General features: G+C 36.4%; 3 protein-coding genes across 3 annotated transcripts; 1 reads left to right on the top strand and 2 right to left on the bottom strand.

Moving 5' to 3' along the window:
- Positions 1-128: 128 nt before the first annotated feature.
- On the top strand, positions 129-9,970 carry LOC131775019 (uncharacterized). The gene is made up of 7 exons (XM_059091118.2): positions 129-475; positions 2,319-2,397; positions 3,950-4,039; positions 4,925-4,993; positions 5,229-6,098; positions 6,176-7,051; positions 8,053-9,970. The coding sequence occupies exons 2-7, from the start codon at positions 2,377-2,379 to the stop codon at positions 8,704-8,706; spliced, it is 2,580 nt and encodes an 859-aa protein (XP_058947101.2). The 5' UTR covers positions 129-475; positions 2,319-2,376; the 3' UTR covers positions 8,707-9,970.
- Positions 9,971-11,695: 1,725 nt separating this feature from the next.
- On the bottom strand, positions 11,696-16,423 carry LOC131775012 (ewing's tumor-associated antigen 1). Its single transcript, XM_059091109.2, has 8 exons — positions 16,228-16,423; positions 15,551-15,694; positions 14,838-14,920; positions 14,167-14,327; positions 13,982-14,067; positions 13,702-13,744; positions 12,796-13,610; positions 11,696-12,099 (listed from the first exon to the last, which is right to left on the bottom strand). The coding sequence occupies exons 1-8, from the start codon at positions 16,304-16,306 to the stop codon at positions 11,990-11,992; spliced, it is 1,521 nt and encodes a 506-aa protein (XP_058947092.2). The 5' UTR covers positions 16,307-16,423; the 3' UTR covers positions 11,696-11,989.
- Positions 16,424-16,867: 444 nt separating this feature from the next.
- On the bottom strand, positions 16,868-19,467 carry LOC131775015 (3-oxo-5-alpha-steroid 4-dehydrogenase 1). Its single transcript, XM_059091113.2, has 4 exons — positions 19,133-19,467; positions 18,683-18,951; positions 18,233-18,383; positions 16,868-17,209 (listed from the first exon to the last, which is right to left on the bottom strand). The coding sequence occupies exons 1-4, from the start codon at positions 19,447-19,449 to the stop codon at positions 17,143-17,145; spliced, it is 804 nt and encodes a 267-aa protein (XP_058947096.2). The 5' UTR covers positions 19,450-19,467; the 3' UTR covers positions 16,868-17,142.
- Positions 19,468-19,490: the final 23 nt, after the last annotated feature.

Genomic DNA, 19,490 nt, shown 5'->3' with positions numbered 1-19,490 from the left:
TTTTAAGAAATATAAATCATAGCATAAGATACAATCTCAAGAACATTTTATTTGATTCCAATTTTACAAGAGTTTTATTCCTTACTTACCCACCCGTCCCCAAAATTATTATCAACGTCTCACTCTTTCCCGTTTGATGCCGAAGTATGTCCGAAAATTTGCCTACGTAGGCACCAGGAAAGCATTACTTGGAAACCGAAAAGTGTTTTTACGGAACAATATGCTTCTTTCTTGTGGCCACCTAGCAGTTTCGATCGTTCTTGATGGAAATCAACGTTCTATAATTCTCGCGTGAGCTGATGTGGCCATCACATCAGCTGTTGGCCGTTTGACAGTAATTTCCTTAGCGTGATTGGAAATTTAAATTTAGACAAAAATTAACCGATAGCGCGAGCTGCATCGGAGAGGGATACTTTCGTGTTGACCTTGCGTTGGCAGTTTCAAGAATTAGAGGCGATTTCCGGCAGACACAAAGGTATGAATACAATGATAACAGGCCATTTCAACGAACTCACTGAGTTGCTTAGAAATTTTAATACGCTGAGGAAATCGAGGATGAAGTGAACTTTTTATCAGTTTCCTGTCGGTTATTCATTCGTTTTGGTCACTCTTAGTACAGTCGATCACAGAAGCTAAGTTTGCTTCCTTTTGGTGACATGACTGTGGGACTGAAATTTTTCATCAATCGAGCTACGTAGGTGTTTTGTTTAGGATTACAGAAAGAGAGAGACAGACTCTTTGACTAAATAGAAAATGAAATATGGAATGAACTAATTTAATCGTTTGATCTCTTGCTGAGGGTTTAAATCTCGCCTCACCAAAACACGAACAAGTCTGTTCAACTTCAGAGTCGCTTAGGCATTTTAAAGAAAACAAGCTTTCTGTAAATTATTGCTAAATTGATCATGAACTTGTGCATGACAGGATTCGATCAAATAACGTGTTTGTATATTTATGTCGGCTCCATGTAGGAACAGGTGGGTCTTGGGAGAAACGCTGTTTCTCTTCTGGTATGAACTTATCCAAAATTGTGTGTTGTTGGACCAGTACAAGCCTGCAAACTACTAATATTGTCACCTCCTAAAAGTTTGCCTCTACTTTGACCACACCCCAATCAGACATCTCTTTGATAATTTAGTTTGATCAACTGAGTTAATATTGGTACTTGGCTATTGTCAGAGTTTCTAAAGCGTACATTTCGAGTATGAGCTCTTTGTCAGAGCAAAATCTCTTTGGTTTAACACCACTTAATTTTAAGCAGAGGAGTGTTTTCGTGTCCTCAATTAATGCTAGGGCTCAGATTGTGGTAATGGATAAGCAAGAAAACTCTCTGCAAAGTTATGGCACCAGATAATACTCCTACTGGGATGTAGCTTGACCAAGTTTTGAACAGTCCAGTCCTGGATGCTTGAACATGCTAGATAAACTGGTATAGCTTTTAGCATTGTGATCCACTGAATGGTCAAAGTACATGATGTACTAAAACCTAAAGCACTGCTCAAGAGATAATAGTTGATTGTGACTCAGCATCAAGAATAAACTTATCCACTGCTTATAATGCTTTAGAGAAATCTAGTATTTACAAGTCAATCTTGTTTAAGGATTAAACATCTAGTAACCTAGCTTCCTATGTTGCTCCCCCAAGAGATTACTCTGAAGCAAACATCCGTGTTTTTATGGTACTTAACTGCAGGCTTGTCACCAAAAGTCTATAGGTGGCAGAAACCTACTCAGACCATTTTGTGCTGGCTTCCTTTAAATGTGATCAAAGATAGAAAATAAGTATTCTCGAACTGATCCTAACATCAATGTCTGCTTATTAAAAGGTTGCTCAAATATTTCTCTTAATGCTGCAAATCACATCTCAGAGAGTTTCAAATTTCACCTTTTGCGGAGGAGTTAGACTCCCCTTTGCAACATGCCATGCTTGCTATGCAAGCCTAATTAACTTCAACAGCCTACTCAGTTAAGATCATATATCTATTTCATTTTCTAATGACAGCCCTGAACCGACAGGAATATCGGTTTGTTCTTTTCTGAGAACTTAATAATGTATACAGACCAACTACATGTGCATCATTAAAGTAGAACAAAGAAAAATGTATACAACCTGGATAATGCTCAAGTAAAGTAAATTTGTATAGTACATGGGCTTCTGTGTATGTTAATTGGCACAGACAAGTCTGTACAAGACATGTAAGTGTTTAACGTTAGCCTTCCTAACCTCTCCAGAATTCTTGAATAAGTGTGAAAAACTGTTAAAAGAATTTTCTTATACAATAATATCATATTTATCTATTTCCTCTAAATGCTTCTAGGTTATGAACTGAACAGATGTGACTTATTGCGTCCTCACAAAGGGAACATTAGCACACCATGGATGGCCGACCTGGAAAGGTAATATAGAGAGTAAGATCTATGTGTATAACATCCTTACATTTAATAACAAACTACTTTAGTTTTGTCGGAGATGTTAACATCATGAAAAAGTTGCCATTAGTTTTCTTTCTTCTGTCCATCCTTTTCAATTTACCGAGTCTTGTTTTTACAAATTTTTTCTGGGTCTAAATGTTTACTTCATGGTAAAGTTGCTACATAAGCTTCAGATTCAAACTATTTAACAAATGAAATTTGTTGAAGAAGGACAATTAAATGTTTTTCTTCTAATATTTCACCCAATTTTATGGTTTTCAAAGATTTGTTACAGGCCTCAGAAAAAAAAAACATGGAAACATGATCATAGGTTGGAGAGTTTTGATCCAAATGTCAAAGTTATCTTGGAGGAATACTTCCAGATGAGTTCTTTGCATGTATTTTATGCTATTTTGGAACAATGAATATGGAACTTTCAGCTTTAAATACTAGTCTTGCAAACTAATACTGCAGATAATTTATCAAAACATGTTTTCATCTTTAAAGGTTTCTTGACAGAGGTAAAATAATTTGTTGACTGAAACACAATTTAGTTTATTGTTCAATTGAAAATTAGGCCAAATTTCACCTGTTGCCTTTTAAATACATCTGTTTCCTGAACTTGGTAATGTAAATGACAAAAGGTAAGCTTTTCTGGTAAATTAAAAAGATATTCTTTCAAATTGGTATCCCATGACTGTCATATTGGCGACACACTCTACAAATCATATTATTTTAACAATTACCCAGTGTTAGGATAAAAAATTTTCTTGTCAATGCATATTAAAAAAAAAAAAACAATATACGATACTTAAATCCTTTAACTCTTGTGAGTGATCAAAACAGAATTTCTCCTTTCAATATTGATACAATATCAATCATTCAAGTCTTGAGAATAAGAAAAATATCAAGTAAGGGATTATTAGTTGATCCACCTCCAAATTCCCTTAAGTAACATTATAAGAATTGTATTGCAGACAGTAAAGAGAAATGAGACTTTGGGAGCCTGTTTTACTGTTTCTACTCAGTTAGCCCTTTTGCTACAGAAGTGCTAAACATCAGCTCTTGGCAATGTCTATACATTTCTCTTGACTTTATTTTGAGAATTTTGTTTTAAATAAAACAATACACCTCTTGTCTAGGTATATTTTTCCTTCTTCATATCAATTTTCAGCCTTTGAATGTAATGATGTTGTAAGGAGGAATACCGTTTTGGTCACTTCTTTTAGTGAAATGGTTAAATGAATGATTTCTATGAATGAAGTATTCTATTTTTAACATTTGAACCCTTTAAGCAACTTTTCAAAGTGATTAAGACTAACTTCTTCCTTTAATATCCATACATTATCTAGGAAACAGGTACTAAGAATAATCAAACTTATCAAGTTATGATCTTGATCTAACACCAAATTCTCATAACTAATTTACAAGCAAATATGTAGCAGCCAGAGGAGAGAATCAACAATCAGATCTTGGGAGTTAAGAGGTTAATATCATAATGTTGTCATCTTCTTTTAAAATTTTTTTTATTTTGCAGGCAGGGAATAATTCAAAGCTAACGGGAAAATACATTGCTGGACGAGGAAGAGCCCTCAAGGAATTTTCAAGGACACAGCCTAAAGCAGAGGTTATAAATATACATTATTCTCACTAATACTGAAGTTAATTATGTTACTTAACTATGATTTTGATAATTTAATGTTTGGCTGATGTTTTTATTATCCAACCAAACATTAGGAAGGGTGCTCAACTGAAATGAAAAACACACTTCCTGTAGTGGTATTATTAATATTAACTCTCTACACCCTGACATCATAATAATATCCACACTGTTTTGAAGACATTTTCAATGATACTGACAAGGAAAATTTGTCTAGCAATCATAAGCTTTTTCGGCTCCAAGGAGATCATTTCCTTTTTCCTTTGTTAATATTTGATTCAGAATTAATGCTACAGGTTCCATTCCATTGACAAAAACAGTCCCCAGCTGATATCGGTAACAATAGTTTACATGGTGAGGCCAGGACTTGCACTCCATGTAGTAGAATACTGTACTTGTTCTGTAGACTGCTGAGTCCAAAACAGATCTTGCATGTGTTTGGACTAGCTGTTATTCAGAAATGAAAGTCAAAATTTGAATGGCAGTTAATATTTATATTATAAACATTATATTAATATAATATTAACTGCCATATATTAGTATAATAGATATATGTAATGAAAAACGCTGCACAGATCTATTGTGAATCAAAGATTTATTTACTAGTATTAATAGTTGATAGTTACCCTTATTTCTTGTTATCTGTCTACATGGCAATGTATTAAGAATATTGCTTGTGGTAGACCTATACATTCATACCAATTCTGGAACTTCTGAGTTTGAACAGAAGGGAAATGATAAAGACTCAAATGATGGTTTATTTGATCATATTGCAGACAGCATCTTGGAAGCATGTTTTTTGCTGAGTTTTACAAGAGTCACACCTTTTTTAATCTTTGGTTTTGTTTATAGGAGGTTGAAAGAAGAAAACAAGTGCAACAATTGTTTCTAAGTGGACAATTAGATGTTATGCTGGATAAGGTAACTAAACATGTAAGATTCATATGAACTCACTAAAAAATTCACAATCTTCCATTATCTGCTCCTTCAATCACATGCAAAATAAATCACAATTGCAACTTCGGTAGTGAAAACACATCCTCACTACTTAATTGACTCATCATAATATTACAATTGCCTGATTTAAATTCTCTTTGTCTGTCATCTTTTAACTACCTGGTGACTTAACATTGTTACCTTTGTCTTCTCTGTATAGTTAAATGGTACTGGTAAAAATGGAAGCACTTCAGATTCCATGTCATCCTCCTCCAGCCAGTTACAACTGGATGAGATGGAAATTGATTCCTATACAGAATTAAATGATGAAATAAATAGTTCAAAGGCCCCAATGCAAAGTGCACAGTGGCAAAGGGACATGAAAACAACACCTGCGTTTCATAATGACCTTGAAAACCACATAAACAGATTGAATATTGATAGCAGTGAAGATGGTGCTGCAAATAATAATCTTCCTCCAAGATTCAGAAACAAACAGCTTGGAAAGCACTTCAAAAAACAAAAGCCACCATCTAGATTACCAAACAAGAGTGTAAATGAGCGTCTGTTTAAGATGGGAGTGAGCCAGGAATGGGATAATTCTAATCAAACAAAAAGCCAAGATCCTGTGATTGCAGCAAATTACAACACTGAGAGCGTGAAGACAAATACAGATCCTTGGGATGATTGGGAGAGGTTGGTTGTGGCTCCAGTACATGTCATTGATGATGAAGATTTGGACGAAATTATTGCCATTACTGATAATGATAACTTGGATGATGTTATGGTACAACAGTATGTCAATGCTCTTCATCAGGAGAAGGCATCTGGTGCTTCCAAAGCCAATCGTTCAAAGGCCACACCCAGCCGCATTCAAGCCATTGGTAATCTCAAGTCAACTACAAATGCTGATTCTTATCAGGTTCCTCCAGGTACTATACCAAACCCACCCAAAGGACCAGATCGCTGGGGTGGCAAGGAACTCAAAAACATTGATGGTCCCACAGGTTGGGGTGAACTTGTTGAGGATTTTGGAAATTGGTATGATGATGGATCCAGTTGCTGGTCAAGGACATCGCCTAACACAGAGGTAATATTTAATTTTTTATTAATGGTTGGTAGTTAACTAAAAAGGAACTTAACTTGTGACTATTTTCTTTTCCACAGGACTCTACTGACAAATGCATTGGTGCTGGTACATGGGACACTGTGTTGTCATCCCCCACACAGGTACTACTTAAAGAAGCTAAAAATGACTCTTCTATGGATTTAACTGGTGCCACACACTGGTTAAAGGTGCCAGTGGAAAGCACAGAGTTGCAGAAGGAAATGAAAACAGCAGCTAAGCCCCATAATAACCAGGAAGACAACAAAGACAAATTGAATACTCCTGGAAGTGAAGATGCTTCCTCATTGAATAATCTTCCTCCAAGATTCAGGAACAAACTGGTAGGAAAGAACTTCAAAAAACAACAATCACAGCCTGGTAAACCAAACAAGAGTGTTATCGGTGGACAACAATTTGAGATGGAAGCCAGCCAAGAATGGGGTAATCCCAACGAATCAAGAAAGCAGGAACCATTTCCTGTGATGCCAGCAAAACATAGTAACCAGAAGACAAGTTTAGATATTTGGGATGATTGGGAAACATCAGTTGTTGCTCCAACACATTCAATTGATGATGAAGATTTGGATGAAATTATGACCATTACTGATAATGATAACTTGGATGATGTTATGGTACAACAGTATGTCAATGCTCTTCATCAGGAGAAAGCATCTGGTGCTTCCAAAGCCAATCGTTTAAAGGCCACATTCAGCCGCATTCAAGCCATTGGTAACCTCAAGTCAACTACAAATGCTGATTCATATCAGGTTCCTCCAGGCACTATACCAAACCCACCCAAAGGACCAGATCGCTGGGGTGGCACCGAACTCAAAGCCATTGATGGTCCCACAGGATGGGGTGAACTAGTTGAAGATTCTAGCAATTGGTACGATGATGGATCCAATCTGTGGTCAACAACAGAGCCCCAAGCAAAGGTTATAAAAATATGCATTGATAGTACAATTTATTGTGTATGATTTTCATAATTTACAAAAGTTTGATAGAGAGCACCCCCAGCTAGTGATTTTCAGAATTTTCTTTTAAAGATTTTGCAAGGATTTGTACTTAATTAGATGCAGTCCTGTGCTAGTTGCTTAGCAGGCCAAATTTCAGCTGAGTTATATTAGTGGATTTTGCAACTATATTACCTAAGAATTAAAGCTATTTGTATGTAGGTATGTATGTATGTATACTTATGTGACAACTCCTCTAATTGGGATTGTTGGGACCAATACAAACAAATTAGATACAAACATTGTGAATAAACATCGTGTTTAAAAATCACAACTGGCTGGAGGCAGACCAGTTAGCTACATACAAAGTGTACCATGGAGTTGAATATGGGGAAACCAAGAACAAATCCATTGAGTAGCAGGATGGAGGGTTTGAACATGGGACCACTAGATTACAAGTCCAGCATGTTAACCAATCAGCCAGTGTCTCCTCCTCCTTGTATGTCTTTGTTCTAACTGACTGATCTATGCTTAATCAAAACTATAACAAAATTCTTGAACATGATTGGTTATCACCAACCCAATGTGAGCACTAATCAGTGTGTACACATCATAGCTGTAATTGAACAATGTAATAGGACAGTTGACATGTCACGTCTGTGTAACTGGACAGCATGTGTAACGTTTGCACACTGTTGTTGCACATTTTGCAGAGTTAACTGTTGTTGTCGTTTTTTTTTATGAAAAACATACAACCAATGTCTAGGTTCTTTCTTAAATTTTGTCATAGTTTTGGTTAATTGGTAACAGGACTTTGTGTCATCCAATACTGTCTGTCACCATACTTGTGATTAACAAATCACTCATATGATTACAGACTGAACTGAACTCCACCTGGTCCTCTTATTATTTAGTAGTCATCAGGTTACCTTAGAAAAAAAAAAAACTCTTAATGTGCCCTTAAAATGGCTTCTTCTTCTTAGGAAACTGTTGAAAAATGCATTGGGGCTGGTAAACATGGAAGCACTGGTGACTTTGTTTCCTCCTCCTCTAGCCAGCTACAACTGGAAGAGACTAAAGTTGACTCCTGTGTGGATTCCACTGGTGACATCCACTGGTCAAGGACCTCAATGGGTAGCCCACAGTGGCAAGGAGATATTAAAACAACATCTGTGTTTCATAATGAACTTGAAAACCACATCAACAAAGTAAATGTTGCTCCAAATGAAGACCATGACTCAAATAATAATTTTCCTCCAAGATTCAGAGATAAAAAGTTTGGAAAGTACTACAAATCACAAAAGCCACAGCCTGGACAGCCCAAAAAGAGTGTGAATGCACAGCAATTTGAGAAGGGAGCAAGCCAGGAATGGGATAATCCTAATTGGACAAAAAAACAGGAACCATTACCAGCAAAATTTAATACTCAGGAGACAAATCCTGATTCTGACCATTTTCCTCCAGGTACTATACCAAACCCACCCAAGGGACCAGATGGTGGCAAGGAACTCAAAGGTATTGACAGTCCCACAGGGTGGGGTGAACCTGTTGACAATCCTGAGAATTGGTATGATGATGGATCCATTCGTTGGTCAAACTCTTCTACTACAAGTGGAGGATGGAGTTGGAACTGCTGATCTGAAGCACAAATTATGTAACCTTTGGCCTGTGTGGCTGGGAAGGTGTTATCTGCTTTACCATAAACCCCTGCTCCCCTGAATGCGAGAAATTTCTTCTCTGGTAACTTAGCCAATCATATATCACTAGTAGGTAAAAAATTTTTTGTTTGTGAAAATGCATGGAGCAAATGCTCTGAGGGTTCCTCATTATAAAATGGTTGTTGACTGAAGGGAAAAAATAAGTACACTCTGGTGAGCAGGTACCCATATTTGTAGAATTAACTGCAGAGGCCAAAATTACCACCTGTGCACTGATATTTTGAAGTTATTATATGATGGTTTGAAATCTCTATCGTTCATTTAGGGTAATTTTCCATTAATGTTTTTCTCATCAAATTATTATACAATAGAAAATACAATTAATATTATGATGATCATCTTTTTACAAGAAAATGGTTTCTTTACATAGAAATTTAAAATGTCTTTGACTATTTTCTAAAATCCCAACGTTTTATTTTTTAAAATTTTCCATTAGTAGAATAAAATTTCCAGTAATTGTACAGAATGAATTTCTATAGAATTTGCTTTTCAGACAACATTTGTACTCACAAAGGTGTTCACAGAAGTTTGAGGCAAAAAAACTGTTGGTCTTTTTAAGTAGAGCTCTTTCCTTTGTATATAAAAAAGAGCAACATACTTTCCATGTTTTGTCATGGTAAAATGCAAGGTGGGATGCTGCAACTGCAAATATTGCAACTACTGCTGTTCATTCAAGTGAACATTGTTTATTTAAAATTTACATCATTCAAACTGTTCAGACAGTGAGAGAATTGTCTTTTTGTTATACAGTACCATTATTTATGGCATCTGCAAAAAGATTCAGATAACAGTGGGATGCTCAAACAAGTACATGTCCTGTGAATGATTCTTGTTCAAAACAGTGCAATATGGGAAAGTAGGAACACCTGAGCTTCAGTAGACTTCACTGTAATATAGAAGTTTTGAGAGAATCTTAAACATTTTTTAAATTATTACAAACTCTTAAATGCTGGTCAGTAAGAGTAGCTGTAAAACTGTAATTAAAGAGACGAAGGATAATTTAGGATTGCAAATGATAAACATGAGAAAAATGTATGCTAAATTCCTTAAAACGGAAAATAGAAGCAGCCCAGTGGTTGTAAATGCCCTTGCCTTTTATTGACTGTATTGTGTTGGCATATAACATGCTCATGGTCTCACAATGGTCTTTACTGCACTTTGCAATAAAAGAATACTTAAGGTGTTCAAATTCTTCTTTGATTTTTCTCACAGAAGTAGTAAGCTGATACAGTGTGGGACTTAGGTGACCCTTTACACCCTAACATCACTATACATATTCTACATACTCTCTCTATGCATTTCTTAAGGTGCTGACAACAAAAGATTCTGTCTGGCAATGAAGAGCTTCTTGAAATGATCATCATTTCCTTATTCTGTGACTTTAATTTTTAATTCAAGGGTGATATTGTTAGGGAAAATGAGGTGCTGGCCATTCTTAGGGGGTTAAATTGTTCAAATAAATAAAAACATTTAGCCTTATGAATTGAGTTCACAAGGGCACACAGAGTCACATGGACGTGAATTATGTTTCACTGCCAGTCTGGTGATTGAATAGAAATAGGAGGTTACTATGAAATTTCTAGTGAGGGTTTTCCCCATGGTGCATTGTCACTATCCTTGGATATGTCATTATTAAAGCAGCGAGTCATCATCCTTGATGCCTGTAAAGATTGATTAGGTTTGTCATGTATTGAAAATCTTAACATATGTTAACAATTTTTAAAGCTTTTTGTTATTTTTGTAGCAACATTATTTATCAATAAAATTGATAAACTTTACTCAGTCTATGAATGATTCATCTGTGGTCCAAACTAAGTATAATTTGTTAATTAACAATTATTCACCAAAGTGAAGGTGAATAGTGGTGGATATTTACTGAGCTGTGCAGCAAGTTAAATATCATCCACTTTCACTGACACTGAAGTAGATATTGATTTAGCATATTAACCACACCAATACCAAAAACTGAGTTAACCCTTTAACTCCCAAGATCTCATTAGTAATTCTCCTTGGTGTCTGCTATACAGTTCTTGTGAAGTTAGTTTGGAGGATTTGGGATTGGATCAACTTATAATCCCCAGATTGATATTTTTCTTTATTCTCATCACTTGCCTGCTAGATGTTGTATTGATATTGTAAGGAGAAATTCTGTCTTGGTCACTCGTGGAAGTTAAAGAGTTAATTTCTTTCAATATACTGAAGAATGGTTGGAAATTTAACTTTTGATGCATGATTTCTTCTCATCAGCTGCTCAAAGGTGAGTGCTGCATGCTATTCACTTCTGAACTAGCCAATCAGGGTGCATGAAAAGTACTTTTCACTTGTGTGGTGTATTTTAATTAATAATATCAAATATTAGACAAGTTTTTATTGACTAATTCCTTTTTCTTTCTTGTGTTTGCTGCCATTTGGGCCCTCACTATTAGTGCTGCTGGATGCGTCTCTACCCATAGGAGGATTTGAGATGACTGGTTTGCTGGGTCTGGTATCAGTACCAGACCCCTTGCAGAACTCCTCTCAGCTTGCCTTGCTAAGGCCTCATACAGGCAGGAAATGCTTGTGCTGAGTCACTAATAATGAGGGCCTGCTCCCACATTACAAATAATCTGGGCTTCAGTGAGGTTATGCACATGCTGCCCATAAAAAATAGCAGAGCACTTCCCTATAGCACCCCTCAGATGTACGTTAACCAAAAAAACCCCACAAAATGCAGATAAATTTACATGTAAGGGAGGATACATAAAAACATGCACATAAGCTATCAAAGAGTGAACCATAATTATGAAAATTGCACTCTTTAAGCATGATGATTCAATTATTGAACTTGGTTATGACCAAATATCATGTCCATAATGTTTGCTTTGTAAAATGTATTCTATATAAAAGGCTAAAAAAATTAAAATGTTTAAACCAAACGTTTTCAGCTTTTAGCCTTGTATATAGAATACACCAAATATCATATTTTATCAATGTTTAGCAGATCACTGTAAGGGGAATTGACTTTTGAGGCAAACAATTGGACAACTTGCCACTGGCAAATCACAACATCAGATAAGATATAACTGTGTGCCATCTGTATTGAATCAGTTTTATTCATTCTATTATATACATAAAGAATTGGATTCTTCATAAAATTGACAAATGTTCAGCAAACAGTGAAAACCATACAACAAAACCATTTTCAATCACCTGCAGTATGTCTTTATTGTTTGAGTTCACTTAACTGTGCCATTTTTTGCCGCCGGCGACATTGAGCAGCCAATTTTTTCCTTTCTATCTCTTCCTTGGAGTATTTAGCTGTCTTGGAACCTCCTTAAAAGCAGGAGAAAAATCATTTCAATCACAAATTCATAAAAGTCAAACTTAGTCGCAATAGACCAATGACCAATGAATAGCCAGGGCAAATTTGTTCCTTAATTAACTCTACTAATCTGGCGCCAGACACAGGCAAATTTAATGAATATAAACAGAATATTTGACCTTCAAAACCAGGCAATAAGGGGGAAGTTAGTGTGGACAGATGAAAAAGTGAACAAATGCAGTGGGAAAAATTCCACCATTGTGATTTTTCTCTCAAACCCTATCTCCTAGAGGGTATCTGAGTTGGAAAATAGACACCCACAGAGAGTTATCATTTTCTTTTATAAATAATAAGCTGAATTATGCATGCATTTTGATTAGTACTTACTTATCATCAATTGGGAAAGATGCATGTCTGTAAATTAACACAATTAACACTTTTTTGCTCCTTTATTATTCAAAACAAGCAGATCCCATGTAGCCCCAGGGACCTCAACAGCAGTACAGTGTAGATCAGCAAAGACCTCAAACTGTGATAAGAACGTTACCAACACAATCAGCTACTCATGTGTGCCCCTTTTTGTTCTTACCACATGTTGATGTCACCTGTGATCTATCACTGAACAGATGCACAGTAACATGGAATCTACTTTGTTAAGTAGACTGAAGTATTCTTGAAACACATGTTATCACACAAGAAATACTCACTTTGTGTACTTCCTTCTGGTTTGTTGCTGTGTGGTGTCATGAATTCTTGATTGTTAGTGTTAATCTCCTGGCAGATTGTATGTTGTTGTACTGCTCTTTGAAGATTTTTTTGTGGTAGGGTGACACTGGTGGTAATCTTTAGATCAGACTTATTTTGATGTGTAGTTGTGAATTTTTTTGTTTGTAGAGTATTGCTGCTTTGGAGTGAAGAATGATGCACAAAGGAATGGTCCCTTTTTCTTGTGCTTTGAACTTGTAGAATGGGATTATTCTGCAGTCTAAAACATTGGTCCTTTGACCTGGTAATGTCACTCTTGTTTTTTACAAGAGCATTTCCTGTACCACACAAATCCTTTATTTTTTCCTCATTAACATTGAGCATATCAGGTTTTATGTACAACTGTGACACTCTCCTGACAGTTGGAATGGTAACTTGCTGGGATTTTTCAACATCCTCAAGAGCAGTCTGAAGAATGTAGTCATCATCTGTGTCATCGTTAACAAAATCCCAACTCTCTGTAACAATACTATCGATGGTATCTACATTTGCATTAATTCTGTGATTTCTGGTAAGTGGTGGCTGCCCTAACTCATTGTTTTGCTGCATTTCTCCTCCACTGCTCAAGAATTGTGTGCTAGTCATAACTTGTGTTTCTGGAATAGCATTTTTAAAAACAGGAATCTCTATCTGGCTGAGAATCAGATCATCTTCATCAGAGTCCCAGTTCTCAAAGACCTCTAAGCTTTCAGATCCCCTTACTTTTACACCATGATTTACTTCTCCAGTGCCCTTGCTGGCTTTTTGTTGCATTTCACTGCAAGAAAGAGAGGAAAAAGAAATTTTGTGGAGCTTAACTCTAAGCAATAGATTCTCTGAAAAAATATTATAAGATAAGCTTAATGTACCTTGAATTTTCTGAACTCTCCTTCCTAATTGTAGCTTCCTCTTCTGTAAAGGAAAAACAATTTAATAATAATAATAATGATAATAATGATAATAATAAAAACAATGATATCAATAATAACAGTACCATTTTAAATGATAATAATAATAACAGCATTACGTGAAACCCCAATAGAAACAACTGCCATAATAGGAAACATTCTGAAAAATAGACTTAATAAAATAAGGTCTTGATAGCCATGCTATACATTCTATTAATGGAGTCTCAGTCCCCATTTTAACCTGTTTTCTCTGCTGGAAGTACAAGAAGTTCCAGGTCCTGTTTCAGAAGTTTCATCTTGGATTTGTTGCATTTCCGAAGAAGTCGTCTACAAAAAAGATATATATTTTATTACCAACTTACAGCAAAACAGGCAGAAATCAAATTAATTTGAATAGTGATACAAAATGACAAGGAAACCAGTTACCTTGATCTCCGGGATGGTGTCTGGAATTCCTTGATCTTCTGCCCACTACTGCTGTCTCCCTTTCTTGAAGTATAACCACTGTTGGCCTGTGCTGATGTGTTGTTTTCTCTGGACATCCACAATGCTAGCAATGGTGGATTTGTGTCAGGGGTACTACCAGACTGACAGAAAAAAAAAACTCTATAAACTATGGTTTGTATCTTGATAAATGAGTGAAGAGTACTGGTAAAATACCCAGATCATGGGTACCTAAACAACCCTTTACACCCTAACAACAGTACATGTATATTCTCCATACTGCTCTCTACACATTTCCTAAGGTGCTGACAAGGAGAATTTGTCAAACAGTTGAGAACTTCTTCAGTTAGTGATCATTTTCTTCTTGATATACAGACCAATAGTTGGCTGATGAGGAGTCAGTGACTACCAAACACTCAGCCAACAATAAGTTGATATCTACGTATCCCAAGAGTTAGCTTACATCTCTACCAACGCCTAAATATTGGTTAAATGTCAGTTGACCTTTGATCATCAATTGACTGTCAAACAGAATCTTATCATTAATTAGTTAACATATTACTACTGATGTTACTTAGAGTACATGTGATTCCAAGACTGTAGCTAAAGAAATAAATTAACCTTATCCAAACACATCCCTGTACTCCATTTACCTTATCAGCCAACTTTTGTACCAAATCTGAAATTTCACCCCCACTGCTACTACTGTCACTTCCATGGTGTTTCTTCCTTTTCCCTTTCAAATCAACAGAAAAATTTACTTGAGTACACAGTTTATTTCCTTGAACACATTCACATGAAAAAAATGGATGGGCTTCTCCCTCAATTGCATGACAAAAGGTCCAAACCAATAAACATTTTAGAAGTCAATGAGCTTTCCTAATGAGTCAGAGTGTAGACAGCTGACAATCCAAGAGCCTCTTCCCAAGGTCTTGGGACATTCTCCCCCTCAAAATATTATTTTTGGAATGTAGAGGTTCTAGAATGCTATTTTATGCAATCTTTTGGAGGTATGTGCTAAGCAGTACAGCAGTTGGTTGGCAACATAAACAAGTATCGGGTACAGATTGAAGGAGTGCTCAACCAGTGAGAAAATGTGACATTGCACTTTTTTTAGGAAAGCAAAAATAACTTTCAGGGAAGTTGTCTGTTCATGAAATTTTCTGTAACATTGACTTGTTTTCATTTTTATTAGCATCCAATCATCAAATTGTAGACAAAAAAATTGTTACTGAATTATCTGTAAAAACTTTCAGATCTGAAAGCAGATTTCACACTAACCCTGGATTATCTAGTAACCCAGCCACGAACTACCCAGGGCAAGGTTAATATTTCACTTCTATAACATACCCACAACCTAACATACCATGTGAAAATCTTGTAGGAGATGGTGAATTATTGTCCCATACAATCTCTAGAGACTGATCCAACAGTGAGTTATTACAATTGCTGCCTCCGAGGCGACGTGGAGTTCGCCGTAGTCTACTAACAGGAGGAGACCGGTTGAGGGCTGAAAGAAAAAAGACCACGACGTTAAGGTGAACGAACACTCAGTTCACAAACCACACATTCGCTCTGACGACGGTAATTAGATAACGGCGTAATATGTGACAGTCTATGGACTTTGAGATTTTAGGCCACTAACCTAGTCTGTAGATGGACGAAGGGCTACCGCTCGAAACATCAGCTTTAGAAACCCTTTATTGCGACCAATTTATATTATCTACTACGTTAATAAAACCAAATTATCTTAAAAAGCCCCCCTTGTATTCTGCATTCAGTCCATGCACAGCACGACAATACAAATGAAACACTATTCCTTCACTGGGCATGGAAAAAACATTCACGCTAGCTACATGCCATTTCAATTCGTTCATCACTATCGCCATTTCATACCAAACATGCAACGCTGAATCTAAAGCAAATCACATTTTATCGACTGAAGTTCACTGACTGCTAGTTCAAAGGTACAAATCGTTGGATAAAACTTTGAAAAACATTAACAATTCATGTAAAGAATTGCAAGGTTCCCAAATGAACTACCTGAATTGTCGTGAGATCGTCCGGGAGTCTTGTCGATAGATCGTCGCTTCCTCATTGGAAAACACTCCGTAATATTCATAACACCGTCCTGTAGACTTTGAAATCCACCATAACTCCTCAGTGAAGGAACGTAACTTGACTTACGAGCGTGAAAACTCACAAACTCTCAAAAATAATCACAACTTCGCTAAACAAAATATGGCGGCAAATTTTTGAAAGGCCAGCCTCGATTTCACACACAGCGCCGAGTCGTGGTTGGTCGTCAGGAACACACTTGGGAAAGCGTGATCACGCGCGGATATCGCGCGATTCTAAACGATGCTTCATAAACTGCGTTTCATTCGGGAATGGGAGGGACACGGGGGAGGGAAGAATGGCGAAGGATCCAAAATGTGTAAATGTAAAATGTCTGAACTCTTGGGGTACACATTTAAATTGTCTTTTGAACTGAAAACAGATAGGGCAAAAAAAGGGAAAGTGTTCAACTGATCAGATCTCATCAATGACAGACCAACTCTCATAATTCATATTATGTAAAGTTTTTTGTGTTCCCCTCTCCATTTTTTTCCCCATTCATGCAAGCTAAACAGATCATAGTAGCAAACATGTGTCAACAGAGAAAAACCTCACACTCGTAATCTTTGATGAATAATAATTTATTAGGGGAAGAGTTGTTCAATAAAATACTGAACAGTGAATGGGAGACTTAACCAACGGTGTGGGAATATTTTTACTGACACAAAGCATCTTAAGTATTGAAAAAAAAAAAATTGGCAAAAATCATAATTAAGTACCATAGATGTAAAAAAGTTGGTTCTCAATTCACAGTAAGACAAAAGATACATCAGGGAGCAATTCTAAATTTGAAAATTAATGTTCATTTATTGTATCCCTTCCCTGATTTTCTTTATTGCTTCATAAAACAAAAGGAATCAGAGCTTTACGTGACTTTGGATAATCTTCAAACTTTGTAAGATACCAGCTGTAAGAAAGAAAGTGAAACGAATCATCACAAGGCTGTTGTAAACAAAGACAAACAACACAGTAACTACATAGAATAACCAATCATTAACACTACAGGCTAACATGTAAGTCAACACAGTCACTTGGTTGGTTGGTCAATCGCTCAATCAGCCAACTGGTGAATCAATTCAATCTTGAGGGGTTGATCTCCGAAACTTTGTGGGGATTTTCCAACTTTCTTATTGGTTTCTTTGCAATCTATCGGTCAAGTTTGCTAACCAAAATGTTTTTCCCAATATGCATTGCCCAGGCGCCATTGTGGGAGATCCATTTTGAAACACGGAATTCCCCCATATGGTTTTTTAGGTTGGTATCTTGGGAGTCTTTGTACCAAATTTCAAGGCAACTTGTATAGTTTACTTTTCTATTTATTCAAAGGAGGTATATTCACATAATTTGAACCTGGTGTTTTTTGCATCCAAACTTTTCCCAACAATTCACTCCTTTGGGTGACCACATGTCAAGTTATGTTAAAACTCTGAAAACTCGAAATGCCTTCCTCCAATAGAGACACAGAAGCCTCCTGCAGAGTCTCAGGAGACTCTCAACAAAAAACATATTTTGCTGGTAACTACCTAACAGTACCCTTGACAGACTTTTTGTTCAATTCTGCTGGATGGCAATTTTGCTTTCCGCACTTTTTTTTCAACTCAAAAGCTGATTAAGCACACTGTGGCAAAACTTAATGTTTGCCTATTGAGTGAAAGCAGCAAAGATTGCCTAAATGACCAGCCTTTATCTGTTTCCATCAGATTCTTTTAACATTCCTAAAAACATAAACTTTTGGGCATTAAGATGACAAAAACTGGAAAAAGAACAACAAAACAGTCTGGACCACAAAATGTTTATAACATTGTTTATCAAACCCATAAATGAAGAATACATCTGAAATACAAATGGTGTCAGTATTCCCTTTTTGAAAATAATAAGAACCAACAGAGGAAATAAATGCAAAACTAATATCTTGATACACATGTGATACCTGTGATGTTGAACTGCTCTTGGGCCGATGTTAAAAGCAGTAAACAAGAAGAAGGCTAAGCTTGGAAGTGACCAACAGGCTATAGCAAAGCCAGCCCATTCAACTATCTCACCAAAAAAATTGGCTCCTGACACATAGGTGAACATACCACCTGGAAGATAGAAATTACATTTATATATGAAATAATCAGATTTGGATACAAAGAGAAAAAAAATGCTGCAATGTGAAAAGAAATGTCTTGATTTGCAAGACTTGCAGATCATCAGTACCAACTGTGAAAGATTCTTTAAGGTGAAATACAACTGTACCCAAGCAACATAGAATCTATATTTATTTATATATTAAAATAGCAAATCGCTGTTAATGGTGACATCAACTATGCATCTGTCCAGTAAATCATAAGTATGAATCAATCAAAATGGGTGTATAATTCAGCTTTTCATATAATACCTCTTGGAATGTTGTACCCTGTTTCACCAGGTCTCCTTAAGTTGCGCAGAACGTGATCTGAATGGATGTTGATGGCCATCCCCATGAAAAATATCGCTACACCACAAACAAAACGGGGACTTGATACGTAAGACATTTCGTATCGAGCAAATTTTGTTAAATATCTTGCCTGCATATATCCATTTAATACACAAAACATAAATGCCAGAAATGACAGAAAAACAGGAGTCGGTTTCCCTCCTTTGATAAGCCAAGGATAAATGAGTGACCTAGAAAGAAATATTGAAAGGGTGATTGATTTGTCAATTCTCATACACTGTCTGATCGTAAATTTACTAAGACTGTAAGGAGAATTTTAGATATCGATCACTGCAGGTTGTCGACAAAGGTCAGGGAATATCACCGGTAGAAAGAAACATAGCGGTCGGGACGTATATAGGGCATGCTAACCTTTGAGTGTAATGCAATAAAAACAACGATAGCAGAGTCATATTGGGAGTCAATCCAAAGACGTCTTTGCGTGCATACAACAGCAGCAGACATGGAACGACGAAGGCTGGTAGTTCTTGCACAAACCATGCAACTCTTGCATCTACTGCAAAGCCGTACTTCCGTGTTGAATTCGATGAAAAGTACCTTCCATATTCGGCTTTAAGAAAGATAAGACTGACTGCAACAATCACCCCCGTTACTATCATTATCTTTGAGAGAATGAAGATGAATTGGAGTTCTTCCAGCCCTCTTGCAAAGTCGAAGAAGGAAGCCATTTTCTTATGCAACCTAGAAAATGTCTCTATTACGATGATCT

Source organism: Pocillopora verrucosa, chromosome 7, assembly GCF_036669915.1.
Source record: "Pocillopora verrucosa isolate sample1 chromosome 7, ASM3666991v2, whole genome shotgun sequence".
Classification (NCBI taxonomy): domain Eukaryota; kingdom Metazoa; phylum Cnidaria; class Anthozoa; order Scleractinia; family Pocilloporidae; genus Pocillopora; species Pocillopora verrucosa.
Note: the sequence above shows the minus strand (reverse complement) of the source record. Positions and strands in the feature narration are given on the sequence as shown.